At 40.0% G+C, this 25,225-nt stretch overlaps 2 protein-coding genes and 1 long non-coding RNA gene across 5 annotated transcripts in view; 1 reads left to right on the top strand and 2 right to left on the bottom strand.

Annotated features, from left to right (window-relative positions):
• Nucleotides 1–27: 27 nt before the first annotated feature.
• LOC139611644 (uncharacterized) lies at nucleotides 28–9,792 on the bottom strand. The gene is made up of 3 exons (XR_011686339.1): nucleotides 9,662–9,792; nucleotides 2,682–2,761; nucleotides 28–2,182 (listed from the first exon to the last, which is right to left on the bottom strand). It is a non-coding gene; the product is annotated as an uncharacterized lncRNA (long non-coding RNA).
• On the top strand, nucleotides 2,769–22,145 carry dbh (dopamine beta-hydroxylase (dopamine beta-monooxygenase)). Its single transcript, XM_071466480.1, has 12 exons — nucleotides 2,769–4,803; nucleotides 9,339–9,485; nucleotides 11,034–11,291; nucleotides 11,710–11,886; nucleotides 14,720–14,822; nucleotides 15,825–15,991; nucleotides 16,181–16,324; nucleotides 17,989–18,027; nucleotides 18,514–18,573; nucleotides 18,763–18,890; nucleotides 19,264–19,423; nucleotides 21,268–22,145. Exons 1-12 carry the CDS (start codon nucleotides 4,435–4,437, stop codon nucleotides 21,379–21,381), a joined length of 1,866 nt encoding a protein of 621 aa, XP_071322581.1. The 5' UTR covers nucleotides 2,769–4,434; the 3' UTR covers nucleotides 21,382–22,145.
• A 194-nt stretch (nucleotides 22,146–22,339) lies between these two features.
• sardh (sarcosine dehydrogenase) overlaps nucleotides 22,340–25,225 on the bottom strand; it is a 42,468-nt gene continuing 39,582 nt past the window's right edge. For all 3 annotated transcript variants that reach the window (XM_071466285.1, XM_071466283.1, XM_071466284.1), the window contains exon 22: nucleotides 22,340–24,949. In XM_071466285.1, the coding sequence (XP_071322386.1) occupies nucleotides 24,821–24,949 (129 nt within the window). In that variant the 3' untranslated portion in view covers nucleotides 22,340–24,820. The remainder of the gene's footprint in view (nucleotides 24,950–25,225) is intronic.

The raw sequence follows: 25,225 nt of genomic DNA, 5'->3' as shown, positions 1-25,225 counted from the left end.
GTCTGGGACAAAATGTCCATTAAATTCCATTAGGACAACGGACACATCTGTCCCTGGGAGGATCATTTTTCTCTCTTTGTGCCTCCCTCTGTCTCCTGTCCTTTCACTCTGCCCCTGTCACTCTGCCTCCTGACTGCAGGACATATTAGGAATCCATCCATGGATGTGAATTTTCCAACTTGCCACCCTCTGTGATGTGATCCACGCGCTCCTTATGTGTGAATTTATGCCACAGTGCTCCCCTCTTGTCAGCGTTTGAACCTGCACTGTCTCACCACTTGTTTTTCCTTCCTCTATCGCTCTCTCTACAAGTTCTTCACTCATCGTCTCCTCTAATTATTCAGTCGACCCCTACAACTGCTCGCCTCTCCCATTCAGATCAGACGAAGGGCCAGTTTGAGGTAATGCTAAGAGTAGTAGTGTGAGTTTTTATTGCATTCATTATTCAAACTCACCGAAATGGAGATTAGGGCACTTTGAGAGTGTGCAGCGTTGAAATATTTATATTAGGAGAGAATGAGATGGTTGGATTGGTCATGTCGTGGTGAGTTCTGCTTTTATCCACTTCTCTCTCTTTCTCTTTGTGTGTGTGTGTGTGTGTGTTGTAAACTTTAAATTAAAAGCGCTCCAATCAAACCTCAAACACTGAGACAATGTCTGATGTAGGGGTCCTGTGTTAAAATCTAGGCCATTTACAATGAAAGTTGCATGTTGCACATTTCTAAATAAAACTGTTTAATCAATCACTGAAACCAAACTGAGATACTTTTATTTCTGCAGGAATACTGGTTGTCTCTACATCTCTGCTCATATAATGAATGATAAGTCAACTTTCTTAAGTGGAACGTACAGGTTGCAGGGCTAATACAGTGAGGGCAGGAAGTGGGGGTATGGACTTAGGGGCCTGACATGAAATTTTAGCCCTGGGTCCTATCAGATTAATCCAGACATCATAAAACAAAAACACAGTAACACTTGCCATAAAATATACACACTGTGTTGATAAGCTATGGAACATTTGGAGCATAAATTCCTTAGTATTCTGCCATCTTTGCATCCATGCATATGCCTGTCCCAAACTGAAAGCAATGCATGATGATGAAGTCTTGGGGGCAATATCTGGCTTGATCTAGGCAGGATAATGTCACATACCGCCCCAGGCGTCTTGCATAAACACACCCACAGACATGATTACACAAAGGCCCATCATTCTCTCCCTAAATCTGTTCTTCCACACCCATCCCCCACGCTACCCCCTTTCTCTCCTCTCTCTCTTTCCCTCCGGATCCCCGCCGACTTTACAGCGTCTCGTCTCGTTTGTGTTTGCTGACACATCAGGAGCAGCAGCGGAAAGATAAGTGTGCATGTAAGAGAAATGAGAAGGCAGGAAGAGAGGGAGCGGGTGATCAGCAGTAACAGAGGGGAGACAGACTTGTAAAGAGGCAGAAATGCGATGGTGTAAAAGATAAAAAAGAAACAATTATTGTACAGATACAGAGACACATAAAGAGAGATAAGATTATAGAGCCTCACGTGATTGCCAGAGACATTAGAAGGACACGCAGATCTCTGTTTGCCTTAGGGACTCTTTATTACATTAACCAACACGATACCAGTCCTTGCCTTTCTGCTCTGCTCTCCTTCTGCTTTCTGCTCAAATCCAAACCTTTCTCTTTATGAGCCTCTTCTGGAAAAAGGATTCAGCTGTTTGACGTCATGTACAAAATTTAATCCAACACACGCAGAATTTGCATTCACCCTGCAGCTCATTTAATGATGAGCTTTCCCTGAAATTCATTGAATAGTCCCTATATGAAAACAGATGTGCAGAACTAATGTACAAATGAGGTTGCACTTCCTATAAATTGGATGATGGATGCGCACTTCACTGTACCTGGAGTCACACTTAACAGAGTGTTTGTGGAGCACACCTGTACATCACTGCAGCGTGGTGTGATGTTGACTCAAATCATATCTTCTTTTCTCCTCATACAACTTGTGAGCAGACTGACCTATGATTTCCTTGTCTGGTGTATGTCTATGCTTCATGTCCTGTTACTTTCTTTACCGACGGGTGGGTGGTGGTAGGCCAACAGTCTGCGGGCTTTGATTCCAACCGAAGACTCCAATAGCTGATTAGCACCCATTCAGGTAGAGAAGAAGAAGTCCTCAGTGAAGTCACCTGCAGAGACGATCAGCTGTAATTAAACCTGCAGCGCGTTGGCCCCCTGCAGTGATTATACATCTACGTTCTTTGTTATGATGGCTTTTTCTGCTTTGTTGACTTTACCACTACATTTAATTTTCTCTGCTTTATGTAAAGTGCTCTGTGACATTAGTTTTGAGAAGTGTACTGTTATTATTATCAGATATGCTGTTGTTTCAAGGTGAATCTGTCCTTCCCACCCATCATATGGAAATTTGACTTTAAAGTCACTTTACCGTTCAACAAAATTGCCCCACAACCGCCCCAAAAAGGACATGATGTCGTGTTTCTGGTGCTGGTAATACTGTAGGTAAATATTACTCAAAACATAAGAAACTATAAACAGTGTGTTAGAGCAATGTGACTTTGTAGTCCAGTTGTGTGACATACAAAATATGGTGAATAAACAACCTTGAAAAATAACCTCTCCATTTGTGCGTTTCTGTTGGCAGACCAATCGAAAATGAACTCTGACCTTTGTTGAAAGCAGCAAAACAGGTAGCACGTGACTGTGTGATTGACAGCGTCCTCAATCTTCTGTTAGCTTTGTTGCACCTGTCAGGGTGGGACAATTTGCAGTGTTACTGGTTGTTATCGTTGTTAGTTCATACAGTTTGATGACTTCACGTTACACATACAGAATAGTCAGCGTAATGGAAAACACCTCTGTCGGTGTGCAGGGCCTTCAAAGGAACTGTTTGATATTTGGAGAATATGTAACTTTAAGTTACATGAGAAGATTAATACCACTCCCATATCTGTCCAGTAAATGTAAGGCTGTAGCTGGGAGAAAGTTGGTTTAGCTTAGCATAAAGAGAGGAAACAGATAGCCTGGCTCTGCCTTAAAGTGGCAATGTTCAGCTACCAGGACCTCTAAGGCTCACTAATTAACTTGTTACACTTTGTTTGCATAATCACAAATAAATGAAAAGTAACAACAACAAGCTGAGGTTTTTCAAGGGGACACATGCAGGACATTTTTTCCTAAATCACAGCAAGAAAGTAACTTCCTGAAACAGAATTTATGCTAAACTAAGCTTAGCACAGAGATCTGGCTCCAGCTTCATTTTTAAGTGGCATATTTCCCAAATTTTCCAACATATTTGTCAAAAACAAACCAAAAAAAAAACAGAGCTGTTATTGAACTAGACTGGCACAAAACCCCGACAACCCCTTTGTAGCACCTACTAAACTTTGATTAATTCTCAAATGTGTGTAGATGGTGCGGAAAGGCCAAAGAGCAGTTTTTCATTTCTCTTTAGATATCTGTCCCAAATCCATTTTGTTCACTCAACCTGTTTTTCACCGATTACAAACACACAGGCACAAGCACACACACTTTTCCACCAGGGCTGTGCTAACCTTTTAAACCATCCTGAATGTGTCCCTCTTGCTTTTGAAACTCATAATTGACAGTTTGATTAGGTCTTCTGCAGCTTTAGGCGGTGGCTTTAGGAAAGGGCCTAATGCGTTAATGTCTTGTTTACACCTCCACAAGTGCTTGCTGCCCCCTAAATCCACTTTGAATCAAATACCCAAAAAGCCAGATGAGAAGTATAGTGCTTGAAATACCTCTTGTCAGGAAATGTACAAGGAAATGTATGATAAAAAAAAGACAGAGATGGAACAAACAATAAAGTTTAGTTTTACGAAACTGATTTTGATAATGTCCATGACTGAATTTGGATCAATTAGGGGCTGGCAGATGTGCAGAATCATGGCTGACCCCAGGGCTTAAAGAATACAATCCAATTTTCCTCAACAAATGTAATACCATTAGGCTGGATAAAAACAGACAACTCAGAAGGGAGGAGTCTTTTAAAAGCCAGTTGGGGGGGATAAGACAGAGAGAGAGACAGAGCAGTTGCTCAGAGGAAAGAGACAATACCCACAAGGGCTTGGAAATAGAGAAACCTAAAGATGGTAAAGTTAGAGACACTCAAGAGAAAGTCAAACTTTTCAGAAAATGAGAGCCTGAGAGGATAGAAAACACAGGAAGAAAAGACTAAACAACCTCACCTGATAACTGCAAGGGAGATACTGAGTCTACTGTGGCCAAAAAGAAGAGTGGAGCTGACAAGGCGAACAACACCATTGAGTTGGAGAGAAAAACTTTCCTCACAACTTTTTGGACTTAACTCCAAACCAACTCAGGCTGTTGAGACAAAACAAGTGAAGACGAAAAAGGGACGCTGTCCACCACTACTCTGAAGCTGGAAATTGGGGTTATGAGGGTCTTCAATAGGAACATTCGCCTTCAGGATGTCACCATCATGTACTTCACTGCCCTGGCTGCCCTGATGGTCATCTTGGTGGCGTCGTACCAGGCGCCTACCAATGCTGTCGATGTGTCCAGCCTTAAATCAAACCCCTCTAGCCCTCTCCCACCTCTCCCCATGCCCTTCCGTGTGCCCCTCGACCCACGTGGGGAGCTCCAGCTGGCCTGGAACATCAGCTACGCCAACCAGGAGATTTACATGGTGTTGAGGGCTGCAGAGCTCAGATACGGTGTGGTCCTGGGGATGTCTGACCGTGGGGAGTTGACCAACGCTGACCTGGTGGTGCTGTGGGACTCTGGAACTAAGAGCTACTTTGGGGTAAGCAAGGCTGGAATGCGTGTTATCTGTATAATATGTCTTTCAATTGACTGAACTTTAAAGTATTTGCATTGAAATTTATAAAAAAGTCATACTGACACAAGGCATGCCTCTAAAAAGATATGGATGTCAAGCAGGTTTCTAAAAGAAAGTCTCACTGTTTTCAAAATTTTTCCTCTGTGTTCACCTGTCAAATTCATAAACGCACAGGGATTACATGAAAGTCTTTAAGGAGTGGAGGTTCCCCTCTTTCATATGTTCCTGATCTGTCTGGGATCCCCAGGGCGTGAGATTGGTGTTTTTGCATGAGGAGCCAGCGGACGGCTTGCTTCATGATCACATAGTCACAAAGGATGTTATCGGCCCTTGCTAATTGGAAATCACTCAAACTGCACTAATAGCTGAAGTTTATCTGGGAAACACTTGCAGATATTAGCATTTTAAAATTGAATCCTGTGCTGATTAAGATGTGTAAAATGCCTCATTTTCATTTTGCCACAAACGCCTTTTCAACAAATCCAACTTTTCTGAAAATTGCTGATATTTTTTTTTCTTCTCTGGGAAAAAAGACATTTATCTCACAATTAAAATCCCATTTACCTTCCCTTTCATTTGCATTTCTGTCCATTGTTTTAGTATTGTGATAGAGTTTGTATGGAAATATTAATGAGAAACAGTAAGCAGAGTGAATACTAATTCACTGCAGTTAAAAATGATAGAACAGCTATTCTGATTCTTCGTCTTTGGAAAAACCTTTTCTACCTTCTTTGTCTGAGTGTTATATTCTTAATATAAAAACTGAGATCTACCAACATATGATTGATGGGGAATGTTGGTGTATAATGAGATGAAAGACAATTGGTACTCTGAGAACGTGTTTCTACAGGATTAGCTTCTGGTTAGTGCGCTCTACATAGCTTTGGCAAAAACCATTAGCAAACAAGGAATTTTATTTACTAAAGGTGTATTACTCAACAATGCAGCGCAGTCACTCATGGCTACAGGCAATGCACCCAGTGTTAAGTAATGCCTCTCATCAATACCTAGAAATAAGAGAGAGAAATATGGTAAAGTTAGAGACACTCAAGAGAAAGTAAAATTTTTCAGAAAATGAGAGCCTGAGAGGATAGAAAACACAGGAAGAAAAGACTAAACAACCTCACCTGATCACTGCAAGGGAGATACTGAGTCTACTGTGGCCAAAAAGAAGAGTGGAGCTGACAAGATGAACAACACCATTGAGTTGGAGAGAAAAACTTTCCTCACAACTTTTTGGACTTAACTCCAAACCAACTCAGGCTGTTGAGACAAAACAAGTGAAGACGAAAAAGGGACGCTGTCCACCACTACTTTGAAGCTGGAAATTGGGGTTATGAGGGTCTTCAATAGGAACATTCGCCTTCAGGATGTCACCATCATGTACTTCACTGCCCTGGCTGCCCTATGGTCCTCTCAGTGGTGTCGTACCAGGCGCCTACCAATGCTGTCGATGTGTCCAGCCTTAAATCAAACCCCTCTAGCCCTCTCCCGCCTCTCCCCATGTCCTTCTGTGTGCCCCTCGACCCACGTGGGGAGCTCCAGCTGGCCTGGAACATCAGCTACGCCAACCAGGAGATTTACATGGTGCTGAGAGCTGCAGAGCTCAGATACGGCGTAGTCCTGGGGATGTCTGACCGTGGGGAGTTGACCAACGCTGACCTGGTGGTGCTGTGGGACTCTGGAACTAAGAGCTACTTTGGGGTAAGCAAGGCTGGAATGCGTGTTATCTGTATAATATGTCTTTCAATTGACTGAACTTTAAAGTATTTGCATTGAAATTATAAAAAGTCATACTGACACAAGGCGTGCCTCTAAAAAGATATGGATGTCAAGCAGGTTTCTGAAAGAAAGTCTCACTGTTTTCAAAATTTTTCCTCTGTGTTCACCTGTCAAATACATAAACGCACAGGGATTACATGAAAGTCTTTAAGGAGTGGAGGTTCCCCTCCTCCCTGCATGAGTAGCCAGCGGACGGCTTGCTTCATGATCGCATAGTCACAAAGGGTGTTATTGGCCTACTCAATCACTCAAAATGCACTAATAACTAAAGTTCATCGGGGAATCATTCGCAGATATTACCATATCAAAATTGAATCCTGTGCTGATTAAGATGTGTAAAATGCCTTTTTAACAAATCCAACTTTTCTGAAAATTGCTGATAAATTTTTTTCTTCTCAGGGAAAAATTTATCTCGCAATTAAAATCCCATTTACCTTCCCTTTCATTTGCATTTCTGTCCATTGTTTTAGTATTGTGATAGAGTTTGTATGGAAATATTAATGAGAAACAGTAAGCAGAGTGAATACTAATTCAGTTAAAAATGATAGAACAGCTATTCTGATTCATCGTCTTTGGAAAAAACCTTTTCTACTTTCTTTGTCTGAGTGTTATATTCTTAATATAAAAACTGAGATCTACCAACATATGATTGGTTGGAAAATGTTGGTGTATAATGAGATGAAAGACAATTGGTACTCTAAGAACGTGTTTCTATAGGATTAGTTTCTGGTTAGTGCGCTCTACATAGCTTTGGCAAAAGCCATTAGCAAACAAGGAATTTTATTTACTAAAGGTGTATTTCTGCATTTGTCCTCGTAGATAATTAATATCATGATAAAAAGGGATATCTTTGAATTTGGATAAATGGTTTGTTTATACAATTTTACCCGTGTTTCCCTTTAGTTACCCAAATCCCAGTGTACCACATCCCTGGTGTTTAAATTCTAACCATCATAATGTAACAGTCACATCATTGTAAAGTATTTTCTTGTTAAATCCATCTGTTTCTCTTCCCTCAGGAGGGCCAAATTACCAGCAGAGGAAAGGTCACTGCTGTGCTACAGTCCTCTCTCCCTTTCTCCCTTTCTCCCTTTCTCTCTCTCTCTCTCTCACTTTCTCTCGCTCCCGCACACACACGCACACACACACAAACATACACATTGCTTGTTAAAAAGCCAGGCATATTTCAGATACGCTCTGTAGTTCATGGACTCCTAAAATCCCTTTTTAAATCAATGTATTCAAATCAGGCGACTTGAATCCTTGAATTTATTCCATGGAATTTGACAAGAAATAGAAAGACACAAGTTTTTGTTTTATTTTCTCTTCTGTCTCTCTTTGGTTAGGTGTGAGCAAATTTATGAATATGTACTTTACTTCTAAAGATACCCAACAGATACTGTAGTAAAACTAGAGTAAAACATGAGGGAGAGATACTCTGTACTTGACAGTTTCTGAACACCTTCAGGAATTTCTCAAATGGGCAAAGCAGCGGTACTTGTGCCTCCTTTTGAAAACCACAACAACAAATGATAGGATGGTGCAAGTCTTAACAGATAGCATAACATGTTTTTATCTAGTCTGTCTCAAACAATAATCACATGCAGACATGTACACTGAAGCTATTTCAGATCACATTAATTCCCAACTAAAGATTAATTGGAGATTAATTTATATACATTCTACAGTTTAGCTGAAGCTAATATGAGGATTAAACAAACCGAATTAGACAAATCAAGTGGGAATCTTTTACTATAAAATTAAAATCAAATAGTTATGATATGACTCTGCTGAGGTCACAGCGAGTGTAATCTCCACACAGGCAAGTAACACATGATACATACTGTGCATTGCCCACAGTTTTTTTTTTTTTAGATTTATACTGTATGTATTTTCAAAATTGTTGGCTTCAAAATGTTTGCAGTTTGTGCAGAACAGTTATATAAGAGGGACAGAGAGGGATACAGAAATAAAGAGAGAGATCTCAGGTGCTATTCTGGACAGATATGAATGTGAGAAACATAACAGAAACAGATAGACTGAGCTGTTGCAAAGCCTCCTGGCAGAGAAGTGGAATCATCTACACTGGGTTGAGGTTTCACACCGGGGACTGCCACACTTATTTCTTTCCATTAATTGTATCATAATCCACTGTGAAACAAACTAAATCTGTATAAAGTTGTGTTCATTTTTTGGTTGATTTTACAAATAAACAAAAAATAGTAACCGTCTCTAGTATTTCTTTTTGCTCTGGTTGGTGATGTTTATTTGATCAGTGGTATTTCAGTGCAAAGCTCTCCTTTGTGTCACAATACTCATTCCTCCGAAACATTCTTCTGCATAATTCAACTACTGGTCACTGTCTTACTCCAGTACAATTATTAGTCAGATGCAAAATCATAAAATTAATATCTGAACTTACTCTCAGCCTGGTTTGCATGGGCACAGTAATGGTTTAATAGTGAGTGTCACAACCAGCTCTGCTACACCCACAGGCACCCTCCATACCTATTTTTATAATGGAAAAGAGTTCCCTTAACAGTTTCTCCATGCATCATGGCTATCCAATTTAATATTGTCCGCCTTAAAATCATGACTGCATGTGGATAAATGAAACATAACAACAGACTCTCGAATCCTCTGTTGTGTCTATTTAGTGTTTATTATATGTGTGCATTTTTAATTGTTCCATATTGTGTGTGTGTCTTTCCCTTTAGGATGCATGGAGCGACAGTGAGGGTCATGTTTCACTGGACAGCCAGCAGGACTACGAGCTGATTGAAGCCAAACAGAAACCTGATGGCTTCTACCTGCTCTTTAAAAGGCCATTCAGCACCTGTGATGCCAGAGACTACCTCATTGAGGTGTGTCAGGTCTTTGTTTCAGTGTGTGTGTGTGTGTGTGTGTGTGTGTGTCCATGTCAGGGCAGCAGAATGTGAGTGTGAGCGCTTTGGTCTTTTCTCTCTCTTTTTTAAATTAGCTAATTGTTTTGCTATTGCTACTTATGCTACAATGTTAGCATTAAGGGCTGCTCACTTACCAGTCTAGAAGAAACACTGCGAGTTCAGCATCAAACTTCATTCCTTCACCCACCAAGAGCTGTCTCCAGCGTCTCCTTCGTGTCTTTTCTTCCACTGAAATTAGCAGGCTAACCAGCTAGCCCGTTTAATCACGTTCAGTGGTGACTAGGTGTCCTACAATCTGCCCTCAGGACATATCATAATATAACCTTTTGTAACAATGGCCGAAGCTCAATCATCAGCATCCGCTTCCGACGACAAACCACTGTTCCGCGGCGGCAAAGGCCTCAAAAATAAATAAATAAATAAATAAATAAAAATAAAAATAAATAAATAAGAAATAAAAAATAAATAAATAAATAAATAAATAAATACATTAATTAAATAAATTAAGAAAGAAAGAAAAGAAAAGAAAAAGAGAGAAAGAAATCCACTTTTTTTGGATCGTTTATTTTTACAAGCATTTGACAAATAGCAACAAGTATTTATAAGTACTAAAGGACACACACACATGTGACTGTTCTACTATTCTCACTTCATCTTGTATGAGCTGTGTAAACTGCTGGACCTGAGGAATCCTATTAAAGATGACATCCTAATTCAAGCAGTTGACTTTTTATTTATTTATTTATTTATTTAAATCATGGCTGACTAAGGAATCAGGTGATTCTCCTATTTTGTTGTTTCTGCTTATTAATCTGTCGATTTGACTTTTTGGTCACCTTTGAACTGCACTTGAAAGATGCACTGCAAATAACGTTTGGCTGATTTCTAACAACAAGCACACTATATATGTCACATATGGCCTCAAGCAAAAAAAAAAAAAAAAACGTCTGTCAGACTGAACTGACTGAACTTGACAGATAACAGGTGGTGAGCAGTAGATGGGGATCTGGTGGGAAAGATGCTGTTTGAGTGCGTGCATGTGTCTAGTCTAAAGAGCATGTATTTGCACTGTATGTGTGTAGATGAGAGCGCCCATGTGTGAGTGGGAAGGTGTTTGTCTACGTTTTTGTGATATTTTTATTGCTGTAGTTGGTGCATATATGAAAAAAAAAAAAGCAATAGGACAGGTCACGGAGAGCTCATGGTTTCAGGTGTGGACATAAAATGCTCAGAAAGTTGGGACGATCAGCACAATTCCCCCTGAAGGATTCATTATCATGATTATGGTTTCCATGGTACCACATTAGACTGCTAAGTTGCAGACACAAAACCAATGAATATCACTATGACAACAGAATGAAAAGTTCTCTGTGTTTGCTTTCGTAGGCATTTCAGCCAAATAATAATCACGACAGACTTTTAATTTGAAATATACAGCCCTCCTGTTCATGTTCAGCTTCGTAGTCATGAAACATTCTTTTCTTCCTTATTGTTTGGATTGATCAGGAGGGAACTGTGCACATCATCTACGGCTTCTTGGATCAACCACTTGCCTCGCTGGAGCAGCTGAACCTGTCCCGGATCCACACAGGGGTACAGAGAGTGCTGATGCTGCGCCCCGACACACCACCGCCCACCCTGCCGCCAGATATCCAGACGCTGGATGTCGTGGCGCCAAATGTCATCATACCAAATCAAGAGACCACCTACTGGTGCTTCATCCAGAAGCTGCCTGAAAACATGCCCAAGAACCACATTGTCATGGTATGAATGCTTCTAAAAATAGAAACACTTAACATAGAGTTTACCCACACACAGTGGAGTGGGTGTTTTTAGATGGAGATCCCGCACAGGCAGCTATTACTGCTCCTTGTTTGCCAGCTGGGCCAAACACGACATGAGCTGTTGTGTCATGGTTAGAAAGATAAAACAGAAATCAAAGAAGAGGCACAACAGACATGTCATGTCACATCCTTATTTTTTCAGTCTCACAAATCATACAGTAGGATAAGATATACAATGGCATTTCACAGTGTGATGCATATAATTGATGAATATTTTTAATGTAGTCATGTAGTATAAATGTAGTGTTAAAATTGCCACAGTTTTTAGCAGTAAAAATCTAAAACAACATAGCTTTTTTTCCCACTTATTTATTTGTGTGTTTGCGTGTTTCTGTCAGTATGAGTCAGTGATAACTCCAGGTAACGAGGCCATCGTGCATCACATGGAGGTGTTTGAATGTTCCCCGGATGTCCGCGACGTTCCAGACTACAGCGGCTCCTGCGATGACAAGATGAAGCCGGGCAAGCTCAACTTCTGCCGTCATGTGTTAGCTGCATGGGCTATGGGTGCTGAGGTATGATGGGAAACGTACACCCACATACATTCTCTTTCTTCTACATTTATGAAGACTCTCCAAATCATGAAAATAGAGGAGGACCCACACAAATACAAATACATAGTCAAGTTTTTCAACACACAGAACAGGTGTTTAATTGAAAGCGAGAGTTGGAATAAAAACTTGATTTTGGTCCAGTCCTTGAATCTATTATAAGAGATAAACAAAAACTCCTACGAAAGTAATATCCAAGCCTAGAACTGCGAGCTGAAAATTTTGCAAAGATGATCCCACACGCAGCACAAGTCTATTAAGAGCTGGGAGACAGTCTGTGTGTGGGAGGCAAATATTCACAAACTTGCTTACATGGATACTCAAGTACACACATGAACATGAATGAATACTCATATGCATGCACACCGGTGAGGTAACAATACACAAAAGGTTTCATCATGGCTGTATTCTTCTTTTTGCAGCTTTCTGACACCTAGAAACTTAAAGTGCCTAAAAGTGCCACTTAACCACACACCAATAGAGATTTACTCCTCACCTGTACAGAGGGCTTTGAATTATAAATTATAATCCTTAAAAAAATTTCAGGTTATCATGTAGTAAAACTTGATTTTATAGAAAATATAATTGAACAGTTGACTGAATAGGTATGAAAATTTCTATTTATTTTATGTACTTATGTGTACTGTATAGCATGAACCAATACCACATACCACAGCATTTATAGCCTAAGCTAATTTGCAATTAGCATTCCTGGATCATTTGCCCCCATCCTCTAATATGGACCCCTACAGGCAGCAGGTGTGCTGGACTTCCATTAGTTACAACAGTCAACACGTGGTTACTGTTGCTCACTACTTGGTTAGGTTTTGGGAAAGATCATGTTTTGGGTTAAAATGAGTACTTTGTTAAGGTTAGAAGACCTTCGCCATCATAGTTACAATATTCAACATATAGCTCTATTACAGTGTCAACTGATCTACTTCTTTGCTCCTGTCATAGTTACCACAGCCTCCTGACAATGAAATGTAGCTGTGGATCGCAGTAAGCTGCATGCACAGATGACCTATGAGGTCATCTTTCAGGGGAGGACAGTTTCAAGCAAGTATGTTGCAGATACAAGCCCCCAACTGAAATGTTCAGTGCGGAAGGGCACCTGTTTCCTTTTTGTGAACAAGTCAGCCAACCCGTCATTCAGTCAGTCATCTATCAAGCATTGAATCAGCCGACTTACATACTATGACTACCATCCAGCTGGCTGACCAAGCAAGCAAGCAGCCTGCTAGTCACATAAAGCAAAGAGGACAGGGAACCATGAGCCTGTCACCATATTTCTCTGCTCTGCTCCCCACTGTATCACAGCCGGCACGGCCCCACTCTGATTGGATTATCTGCCAGCCAAACAAAAACAAGCAGGATGCCTTCTGTGAGCTGTGAGCTGTGAAGACAAGATTAGGTGGGAAATATTCAGGCCTCTTTCATCACCTCTTAATAGTGTTGTTTCATTCTCCCCGGCACCGCATCAGAAGGGAAACGTGACTTTGCAAAAACACAAAACAATGGAGCAAGAGGAAAATAAGAGTTGAGTAAGTTTGAAAGAGGAAAAAGAAACAATAATGTATAACACCATCAGAAAGGCAGGGTGGGGGGGTGCGGGGGGGGATGGGGGTGGGGGGGCACTCTCTAAGGATTTCGCCGTTACAAATCAGCACAAGATTAAATAAAACAATTCTTTCTTCCATTACAAACTGTGTCAGCAGAAGTGGCTTAAGGTTGGCCTGTCTCAGAAATAGGTAAACAAAGATGATGAATCAGGATGAAATCAAGACCCCTTGATGACAGCATGGAGGTTTGATGCCCACCGTGCCAGAGGTGACTCTCAGAATCCAAGGAGTGAAACGGGAGGAGGAAGAAAATATACCTCACAAGTTCACAAGCGGCATCCCAGAGGGCGCGTCCACATGAGAATACAACCTTTCTCGTTGTAGAAATAATCGATAGACATGTTTCTGAGCCAGCTCATTGTTCCCCCGGAAGGCCTCAAAAATGTCAAGGTTCACAACAAGGAACACGGTTGATGCAAAGTCTCCCTTTCAGTCTTTCAAGCTGTTGCTGGTACAATTTTAAATTCTGTGGGTGGCTTAGAGCTCGTGAGTTGGCATCTTGCTATTTTTAGAGTTAGGCTATTTATTATCTCTGCAGTTTGGGCAAAAAGGGGGATAAGAATATAATAATGATTTCTTAGATAAACCACTTTGACAGAAGATCACATCTTAAAGAGGACATTAAGAGGACTGGTTTGAAGTTGATTGCAGAGGCTTGTAATTGAATTTTAAGATATCCTACACCTGTCAAGACTTGAGAGAGGAGGGATATGTCTTTCAGCGCGTAACAGGTACATGTTTGCACAGAGTGACCTTTTTTTGTGATGCTCTACCAATGTCTGCCTTGAACAGACCGAGTAAAGATGAGACGTTTTAATGTGTTTTGGCTTCGGACCCTCACCCTTCAAAGTCGCAGGTTGTGATTATACTTTGGTTCCTTTCAGAGTCCACAAGTCTCTTCCCCACTCTGACATGTATCTCTAGTACAAGCCTATCAGAATATAACAACAAAGCACAAGCTCACAATGTGCATATTGTGAGGATATAAACCTAAAAAAGGTTTTTACTCAACAGCCCAAAATCATCTGCACAATATGTGAAGAGTCTTTGCAACAACTTCAAAGCAGCTCTGCATAAATGAGAGGAATAATGAATCGTGTGTGTGTGTTGTGAATGCGTGTGTGTGTGTCTGTGTTTGTGTTTGTCCGTGTGTGTCTTTGTGCATTTGCTTGCAGGCTTTTTACTATCCTCCTGATGCAGGGCTACCTATGGGTGGACCAGGATCCTCAAGGTTCCTTCGTCTGGAGGTCCATTACCACAACCCTCTCCTTATATCTGGTACATACAGTACATATGTAACCACACACACACACACACACACACACACTCACACACACACATAGAAGCAGCAGGATTGTCTGTGTCTTGCTCCAGGAGCCTGAGGCTTATCTTCTACAGAGCGATTCATTTAAAATTTTCCAGATATACCTTTTGATCTCGTCTGTAAAAGTCGCTGCAGACTTTGCTTTTCTTATCCTGATCTGACCTTCCAATACGCACATTGCCTACATTACCATCTTCTAATGCTCAGCACATGTTTCTGGTTTTAGTGTTGTTTTCTGTTAAGATTTTAAATATCCTCTTATGTCTTCCTTCAAAGTTCCCTGTAGTTGAACAGAGATAGAGCTGAGGCTTTGCAACCATTTAACATCCCTGACACTAAAAATCGAGCATTAATAATAGCAACACCGTGTGTGTTCAGTGATTGATTTCAGTTTGTTTAAAGTATTTTTGAAGCATTTGATGTCTTCATTAGAGAGAGAGAGATGACAAGCAACACAGGTCCCCAGCTGGACTCTCCAACTGGGACATTGGGAATTAAGCCTCTAGGCCACCAGGGCACTTCCTTGATTTGAATTTCTAAACCCAAAAAATCACCTCTTAGCATCTTAGTAATGTTGCCAGGCTTTTTTTTTTTTTTTTTTTTTTTACTGGAAAGATTTTTTTTCCTTAGTAGGCTTAAAATCTGTAATGCTGTCTTTGCTGGTCTATGCAGGATTCAAAATGTAGCAGTATGTTTGCTAACCAGGACCAGATGGAAAGCACATATTACAAACTCATTACACCTGTGTATTTCTTCTGTTACATTCTAGTTCTCTCTCCTCTCTTTCCACTGTAACTCTCCCCTTAAATGATCTTAAATTTGTTGCTCTAGGAGATGAACAGAACCAAAATAAACTGGTTTAGTGAAAAATAATTGTGGTGGCTCTGTTCATATGATCTAATAGTAAACAGACTGTATGTTACATATTTTAATATTACATGATATTGTACATGCAGGGCGTCATGACTCATCAGGGATACGTCTGCATTACACCCCCAGCCTGAGGCGGTATGATGCAGGGATCATGGAGCTGGGCCTCGTTTACACTCCTGTCATGGCGATCCCACCCAAACAACAAACCTTCTACCTCAGCGGGTACTGCACCTCCAAGTGCACCCAGACTGTATGTACTCAAAATCACCATCATTTACTGTATTATTTATGGCTCAAATGTTCAAATGTTAAGAAAGCAAGGCAGATATGTCAGCTAGGTGCCACAGGTTTTCAGTTTTTTGTCTCTAGAGCACAAAAGTCTTGGTTAAAATAAAAAAGTCTGTTTCTCTGTTTGTCTGCCCCTGTTTTGTTGAGCTAGGCTTTGCCTCCAGGAGGAATCTATATATTTGCGTCCCAGCTGCACACCCACCTGGCAGGGCACGGGGTCAGGACAGTTTTGGTGAGGGAAGGCAAAGAGCTGGAGATGGTACAGGAGGACCAGCACTTCAGTACACACTATCAGGTGAGCAAGAGCTGGGCTCAGTTTACTCAGGGAAACTCACTGATCTACCTTTGTGTATTGTATCTTAGAGGCTATTGTATTGGATTGGATAAAAGTGAGTTTTACCTCACACCACTCTGAGCTGTGCGCCACTGGGACAAAGATTATCCTCAAAAAAATAACAGAGAAATGAAGACTGACGCTGGCTGTTCTGCAGCAATTTTTTAGCAAAAAAGTTTTCCAAAACAATAAAGTTTTATTAGACTTAGTTTTTCATTTTGCTGTGGGTGACTTATATTAGCTATACATACACGCGCTGAATACTGCAACCAAATGTTTGATGGTCAGACAGTACTTCAGACAGACAAATGTGTTTTATAATATCTATGACTTGGGCAAAGGGACAGGTATTGTATTGCAAAAAGACTGCTGTAAATTCTTATACCAACAATGTGAGCCCATTGGTTCCTGTCAAAAACATGCATCTTTAAAAACAGCTAACAAATGTACAGTATAATCTCTGTCTTTAAAAAGGCTAAATAATTTCTTAAAGCAGCTGGGCACTGTTGTTTTTAAGACACATTACTCAAACATGAGTAAATGGTGCAGTTGTTCAGACTATTTTAAGTGGGGGGACTGATACACATGTGGTACTCTAGCGGGATTTACTCAAAATAAACTAGAGCCCCTGTTCCTTGTAATGAAGGAACATGTCAGCCAGGGCATCATTTTGTCTCACTGATGTGTTTATAATAGTTTCTGGACAATGACAGAAGGACAGAGGGATAAGAGGTCTTTTCATGGGGTTTGTTGACATATTTCAATCACTGTTTTTCTCCCTTTGACTCATATAACTCACTTTGGCCTCTTTGGTTACAAAAGCAGGAGTTTTTTATATGACATTTTGACAAGTGACTGACCTGTCTGTATTTTATAGAAAGTTATAGTTAGACTGACACAAATATATGGGTCCTGGATTTAGACCTCATCACAGTGTCATCTCCACCCACAAGGCAACAAAGCAAAAACCTTCCTGTCCATCAACATCAGAACTGACAAACAACAGCATTAACATTGTTGAGAGACGGCAGCTGACATCTGTTGTGTTTTATTTATGCACAATATCCTGAGGCAGAGAAGGAGAAGGACATCTGCTAGACTGCCTGATAAAATCTCCAGCTGCTGTTGATGTCAGACTAATCTGAGTGTACCTGTGTTCTGTTGTTTGAAACCCTGCAGCCTCATTAGGGCATATGAAGACTTTATCAAACCATTACCAGCAGAGCTAATGGACCTTTTCACACACACACACACACACACACACACACAGCTAATGAAAGCTGCCCCCAAGGAAAGCATGAAGAGCAACCAGTGTTTTACCTTGCTGTGTATAAAAGAAATGTATTTTACACAAAGTGTTTGATTATGCACACAATTAAGATGCTAGAGAGGGAAATGTGCTGTAGAAATATATCTAGTGCTAACAAGGAATTCATTTTGACTTTTGAGAAACTGGGACAACAAATCACTGTCAGTAGGTTCTCATCACTTCACAGACTACAGCCTCAGGTATAGTGTTTTTATGTGCAAATGTATGTGAAGAAGAACCCAGGAATCCTAAAAATGAACATTGGGTGTATTTTCCTTTTCATGCGCTGTATTTGTTTTTGTATTCTTTCTTCTAGACAATCAGAGTTCTGAGAAAAATGGTGAATGTTTTACCCGTAAGTATTAAGTCAACGACGGTGCCTGCATTTGAGATTATCAAAGGTAGTGACTATTTGATGGTTTCCTTTTCCACTGAGCAGATTTTACATTCAGACAAGAATGGAAGTTTTACCATTGTGCAAGCTCAGCCAACTACTCCTGAACTGTAGGAGCGGAGATGTACCCCCCCCCCCTTTGCTTTAGCGGTATTGAATTAGAATATGTCGCTGCTGAATAAGGTGCTTAAATGGTGTGAAAACAGGCAGGCAGTAAAATCATTGCTGTGACAGGAAATTCCCTTGAGAATGGTCAAGACAAAATCATAGTTGCTGAGCTTCGCAAAGCAGCTTTCTGTTTAACAGCAAACTGGCCACTGGCTCTCTTAAATAATAAATTTTCTGCCAGTAAATTGAAATTATCTTCAGCTTCTTTGTTAATCTTAAATGAATCTTAATCTTACAACATGGTTACAACTGCTGGTGTGTTTGTGCTTGATCCTGCAGGGCGACGTCCTCATAACAAAGTGTACTTATAACACAGAAGATAGGAGCAAGCCTACAGTGGTGAGCAGCACAGTGTCAATATACAGTATTATTTTTATATAGCCAAAGTTCACCTTGAGCATTCTCAACAACAGAGTAACCTTGAGCATTGCTTTCTTTCCTCCCTTCCTTTCTTTCCTCCCTCCATCTTCAAATCCACCATATCCCCCCTCCCTCTTTCCCATCTCCTACCAAATCTCGTCTCCTCAGGGAGGTTTCGGCATCATGGAGGAAATGTGTGTCAACTACATTCATTACTACCCTCGGACTCAGCTGGAGCTCTGCAAAAGCCATGTTGACCCAGGATACCTGCAGAAATACTTTAATTTCATTAACAGGTAGCACACGCACGAAAACCTTCTCTCTCTCTCTCTCTCCTTAAAACCATTTACTTGTTCCTCTTGTCCTTCATTCTCTCTTGTTCGTTTAGCATCTTCCTCTCCATCTCCCGTGTGACTAAGCAATTTTTCTGTTCTGCATTCATCCCTCCTCCCTCCATCCTCTGCTCCCAAGGACCAAAGTGATGATTGCTTCTTTTAATCTCAAGAACCAGATGCTTTGTCCTTTTAAAGTGAAACTGTGTCGTCCTAACCCCATTTCTAACTGCTTTTTTCCAATCTCTTCCTCCTTTCTCAATCTCACTCTGCCTCCTCTCTTTTATCGACTTTCCCTCAACCTCCCTCTCCTCACTCCATCCCACCCTTCCTCCAGGTTCCAGGGGAATGATCAGTGTGTGTGTGGTGAGGTTAGTGTGACGGAGCAGTATTCTCAGTTACAGTGGGACACATTCAGCGGGGAAGTGCTGGACTCCCTTTATAACACAGCCCCCATGTCCATGCACTGCAACCAGTCGACCGCACGCCTCTTTCCTGTAAGTCTCACATCACTCACACACACACACACACACACACACACACACACACACACACACACACACACACACACACACACACTACAATGGACTGCCAAGCCACCAATTAAACCCGTTCAAAAGTGGACATCAGTTGAACAGGAGTCAGACAAGCTGAACAGACGTCTTTTTAACTTGTGTGATATAAACACACACATGGAGAGACACACACACATACACGCACAGGGTGTTTAGATCAGAGCGAATAAATCAAATACAGTTCAAAACTATGTATAGGCCTTGATGAAGATTTTTTTGTCAGAACAAAGCTTTCCCCTTGATGTGTAACATCAGTTGTGCAAGTACATACAAAAAAGAGGAACACAGCTACGTTACACAGACACCAGTGTTTGGGTAGACACATCAAGAGAACAACTAAGAGGGGTACAAGATAACACAATGTTAGATAAATGACAACAAATATGGAATTTGAAAGATCTGGCCAATTAAGACACAGAGATAGGATATCTGCACATACTGACTTTGCATGTTGGCAGGATTCATTTATTTCATTAAAGCCCCTGAAAACACAATGTTAAATCAAATGACCAAACCAGTGAGAAAAGCACAGGCAAACAAAATAAGATCTGTCATGTCGTCACAAAACTGTTTTCGTTTTTGGCAGAAAATCTGTATTAATATGGGACCCCATCATTTTTACTAAGAAGCAGATTGAGAAAATAGGTTTTCAAGGCCTTTAAGCTCTATAGCAGTGGGGTGGCCTTTAAATAAACTGAAGTGCGTACCATTAATGGTGCCACCACTGGAGGGCATTTTAAAGACAACTGTTTTCAAGATATTTTGGGGGAATCCATCATGCGTGAAATAAACTCAAAGTAATGCAGCAGTCCAGCTTGTAGTCAGGCTCTCACAGTTTTAGTCTTTGTTACACTCTATCTACAGGGCAGTAGTTTGGTACTTAAAAACTTTGCAAGAGATGATGAGCAATGCAGAAGCCGTAGACAGGCACTGCAAAAAAAGTGGAGTTTTATTAACAAGAGTCAAGAGAAATTGTGGAGTTCAACAAAGACAACTTGAAGCTGAAATCAACAGCTGAAAAGCACAGCCTCACAGCAGACAGCCACCTACTCCCCCACTAAAGAGAAGTGATGGCATTTTACTTCCAAAGCCTGATTTAACTGGAACCCACCATCTGCTCAGGTACATGGAGCTAGAGAGGTATGAATATGCAATAACAAATAAAGCAACAATATGAGATTTCTTAGCTAGTGTTGACATTTAACTGAAGCTATGAGCACACAAAGGCACACACAAATACACAAAATTTAACAGTTAACTAATGCAGGAAAGTTTCACCCCTCCTTCCATCACTGGATAATGTCCTGTCACTCCAGGAGCTAATGATGCAGACCTGTTTTCACTTTCAGCGAATGAGCAAATGATCTGCACCGACATTATAATCAGGAAAAAACACATAATGAGTCATTACAATATATTACTTGTGGGACATAAATGAAACTGCAAAATGTAAACAAGCTTGTATTTTGTTGTCACAGTTAACACAAAAAAAGTGTTAAGGAACAGGACCTTGTAAAAAGGGGAGGAAGCAGATTTTTCACAGTCATAAAGCTGTGTCCCATAAAAAAAGACCACAAAAAAGTGTATTTTTTGAAGATGCACAATGTTTGATCCATTGTTCAGTGACAACTGTGTAATTACCTCAATAAAATCTGCTGTTTAGATATCAAGGACAGTACCTGTTTTTGTCATCCTTTGAAATTTTTAGGACCTAATGTCACATCATGTTTAAAAAAAAAAAAAAATCATATATATTGTCTCTCCAGGGAGAGTGGGACAAACAGCCGGTACCAGTGGTGACCACTGTCCTTGAGAAGCCTCACTACCCCTGTGAGGGAGGAGCGCGACCTACCAGCCAAACCCTTACACCGCCAGTCTGAGCTCAGTCTGGGGGCTGGCAGCACCTAATCTGGGGCAAGTTAAAGCTCCTGTGACTGTGGCAGAAATTCATGGTTTCATGTCTGTGTTTGGGGACGGATGACGTCTTTCATTTGGGTTTTCTGACACCTGCTGTAATTATATGCTTATATAAACATCCACCGTCTGTGTTGTTAACTTATGTCTGCTAATAATAAGTCCTACGCATGTCAAGTTTCAAAGCATTGGAGCTGGTCATTATTTCTGATACTTAAGATTTGGGACTGTATGGAAGCTGAGAAAATATGATCAGGAGAAAACAAAATTTTGTAATCCCGAGATAACAGGAGAAAACGACTTGTTTTCTCAAGATATTATCCCATTATTTCCATATAACAGAGTTTTATTACTTTTTTTTTGTGATGATAATTATTCCATTATCTTGAGAAAACAAAAAATATTTTTCTCCAGTTAATATCTCATGATCATGGGATAACAAACTATAATTTTCTCCTCATAATATCTTGTTACCTTGAGATAATGGGATTAAAAAAATAGTAGTTGTGAGTATGGCCTTTCTCAGCCCCCATAGGACTGGCATACAACAAACTAAAATAAGTGTGTGTGTGTCATGATACAGTTGATAACGACTAAAAACAATTATTAAGACATGATACATTATGTTATTTGGTATTTATAATTGTATTCTGTAATAAATAGTTCTATAATGAATGACTTGGGTGGTATTAATAGGCAAATATATATATATATATATATATATATATATAAATATATATATATATATATATATATAAATATATATATATATATATATATATATATATTTTTTTTTTTTTTTTTTTTAAATGTATTCTAACATTCGTATAGTTGACCACTGTAATCTACACTCTCTTTTGCTACATACTGCTGTGTGTCCTTGCATCAGTTTTTGTGTATTAAATAATAAATGTCACAAAAATGTTGGCTGTTAAAAAGACGTTTATTAATACATGGATCACTTTGGGCAGAATAAATGAGTTTAGCTTAACATTAAATCCATAATCCGACTGGTCATTACATACTCCCACTGACTGATCATTTCTGTTCTTTAAATAAATGTTAGACATCAATAATGAGGATGTACAATTGTAAAGGACTTATTGAAAAGCTCACCAAAGAGAAATTAATATTTTTTGCATTTCACCTGCTTTAATTATCACCAAGGCATTTGTTTTTGCGATATTCACATCACACTCTGAGAGGAAGAGAATTTATGTAAACTGTAATAGGAAAAACCTCTGGGCTCATTGTGGTAGAGGACCAGTAGTGATAATGTTTATCAGTCTGTTTCACATTTCCCATATAAATCTTGTTATTAACCTAAGCTACTCCCAAGAACAACCATTTCAATGATTAATGGCCTTCTGGGCAGAGTCAATGAATCATTCTGCATTAGGAAACATTTTGTGCGGAACGTGCAGCAGCACACATCTGAGAAGCAAGTAGTGGTTATACACACACGTGCCTTCCTGTGCTTCCACCCTCTTTTTTTTTTGGCTGCTGCTCACACAGTGTGTGTGATGAGCTTTGGTTTTTGGCGCTAATGTAAGTGGATGTAAACATAGGTGAAAAATATAATCCATCATCAAATTATGTGTTCGTGCCATTAAACAGAAAATGTGAAACTACATTTTGTAGTTGACTCGTAAACACAAAGAATTAGCAAAAAACCTTAATTACTAGTGATTTTGTCTTTTTGCTGTTCAAGTCACTTTTTCCTTATTTTCATTCAGACCCAGATCTGTCGACACACAAACCAGGAGCTACCTAGCTAGCAAACATGTTAGCAGTTTTCATGTAGATAGATACTATATATATCTATATATAGATATATATAGATATAGATATGTATATACACACACACACAGTATACATGTAAAGGCACCGTAAATTCATGACATTCAGCATAATTCCTATTAGTGATTTTCCACAGTATTATTACATGAGTCCTACTACACTGCCTGCTATTCCACAGCACTAAGCTGATGTTTTGAATTGAAAGTATTCATTAATGAGGCTCAGGCGGTTTTCAATGTACTTCCTGCAGATGCTTCACAGTTACTCTTTAAAAAAAAAAAAAAAAAAAAAAAAAGGGGAGGCGATAATGCTCGCTCAACTGCTTTACTGTAAAGCAGATGCCTTAAATGTGGCGTTTGATTTTAGAGCACCACAAAGACAAATGGGAGCTCTTAAGCATTCACACTGTAAGCAGATATCCTCATTAAAGAACAATGTTTCAGTTTAAAAAAAAACCCCAAAACAAAACCCAAAACAAAACTAAGAGCACTGAGTTTGCAAATAGAGGCGACTGCAGATTAAAACTGCGACATGGGGACAGATCAGGAAACAGAGCGGTTGTATCTGTTAACAGATGCTTTCTGATAACTGTTGTCTCTTTCTGTCACTCTACTTCAGCAGTGTTTTGTCCCTGGCTGGTACACTGTGCCTCGGGGTGTTTCTTCCTTGTTTTCCCTCCAACTCTGATAAACACTCGGGCTGTCTGCCTCAGATTTAGATATGACACGAGCAAGTAAAACACTTTTTAGTCATTATTATCAGCACAAACATCAGTCACTGTAATCTGACTCTAACTGCCTGTAGGGTGGCTGTGTAGTTTGCGAATACTTGTGTTCCCTAATAGAGCACTCTATGGCCTCATAGTATAAATAAGAAATGAAATATTATAGCCCTACAATATTTTAAACTATACTGTGCTTTAAGGACAGAATTAGAATTAACGGCTTGAGTCTAATAAAGATTTAGTTTTCTCTTCAGCTGAACCACACAAAGGCCCTGCCCACTAATTGAGAATTTATGGAACTGTCTTTGAGTAAAAACACACACATGAATCTGTAGTGGTGACTTTCAGCCCTGTTGGCAGTGCTTAGCAGCTGTTTGATCTTCATATAAAACATTACCATCACACCTATAACCCTGGGAGTGACTCAGATTACTGCTATGCTAGCTGCTAGCTCCTCATTAAGACTTACTTGATTAATGTGAATAATAAAACAGATTTACCCTCGAATTTGTCTTCATGGCAGTACTACTTACATTAGAGCATTCACAAGAGAACATGATTACTCTCAATATCCAGGGCGGGCAAAGAGATGTGGAGCTGAGACCCTGAAGCAACCTCAACAACAAAAAAAATTTCAGCACCTTTAAAATTGTGATACAAGATTTTAGACCATCCATAAAAGGCGAAATTTTACAATGAGCATATGTTCTATCACATCCACCAACATTTGAGATGTCTAGTATTTGACGTATTTGAGGTAAAGACTGAAACAGATGCAAGTCTGTGTACAAAAAAAAAAAAAAAAATTCAGTTGCACCTTTCTCAGCCTCATTCTCCAATCAGAGTGCATTTGCTTTCCGTTTCTACATTTGTGGTCCTTCTTAAGCATAGATGCCCTTGACTCGTTTATTCTCAGGGTCAAATGGAGATTTGAGGTGGGCCTTGGCCTTGTACGTCACTCCCATCCTCTCCAAGGTGAACTCACCGCTCTTTATGAAATCAGCACTCACCTGATAAGGAAAGGAAGAGAGAGATGGGGTTAAAAAAATAAGAGGAAAAGAAAAAAAAACAAAAACAAAACAGAGGTAGAAAAAGCAAGAAAAGCAGAGAAGAGGGAATGCAAATTTTGGGAGATGAGGAGACAGTGGAAATTAAAACAGACAGAAAATGAGATGACCCTTTAATCCACACTCTTTTGTGTTCCCAACTGGCACAGCAATCAAGAACAGATAATTTCACTCCGCTCATATTGTAAGAGAAGAGAGTCAGAGAAGTCAGCAATTATA

Source organism: Trachinotus anak, unplaced genomic scaffold (genome assembly GCF_046630095.1).
Source record: "Trachinotus anak isolate AG129_WGS33_773 ecotype Australia unplaced genomic scaffold, CSIRO_AGI_Tana_v1 ptg000028l, whole genome shotgun sequence".
NCBI classification, from domain to species: Eukaryota; Metazoa; Chordata; class Actinopteri; order Carangiformes; family Carangidae; genus Trachinotus; species Trachinotus anak.
The sequence above is the reverse complement of the archived record's forward strand: the minus strand, read 5'-3'. Positions and strand labels throughout refer to the sequence as shown.

What these genes read in the sequence shown, in the direction of transcription:
- dbh (XM_071466480.1), top strand. Translation starts at nt 4,435, where the DNA reads ATGAGGGTCTTCAATAGGAACATTCGCCTTCAGGATGTCACCATCATG. An exon ending in GAACTAAGAGCTACTTTGGG is followed by an intron (nt 4,804 to 9,338) that starts GTAAGCAAGGCT and finishes CTTTCCCTTTAG; the next exon opens with GATGCATGGAGCGACAGTGA. An exon ending in CCTCCAAGTGCACCCAGACT is followed by an intron (nt 15,992 to 16,180) that starts GTATGTACTCAA and finishes TTGTTGAGCTAG; the next exon opens with GCTTTGCCTCCAGGAGGAAT.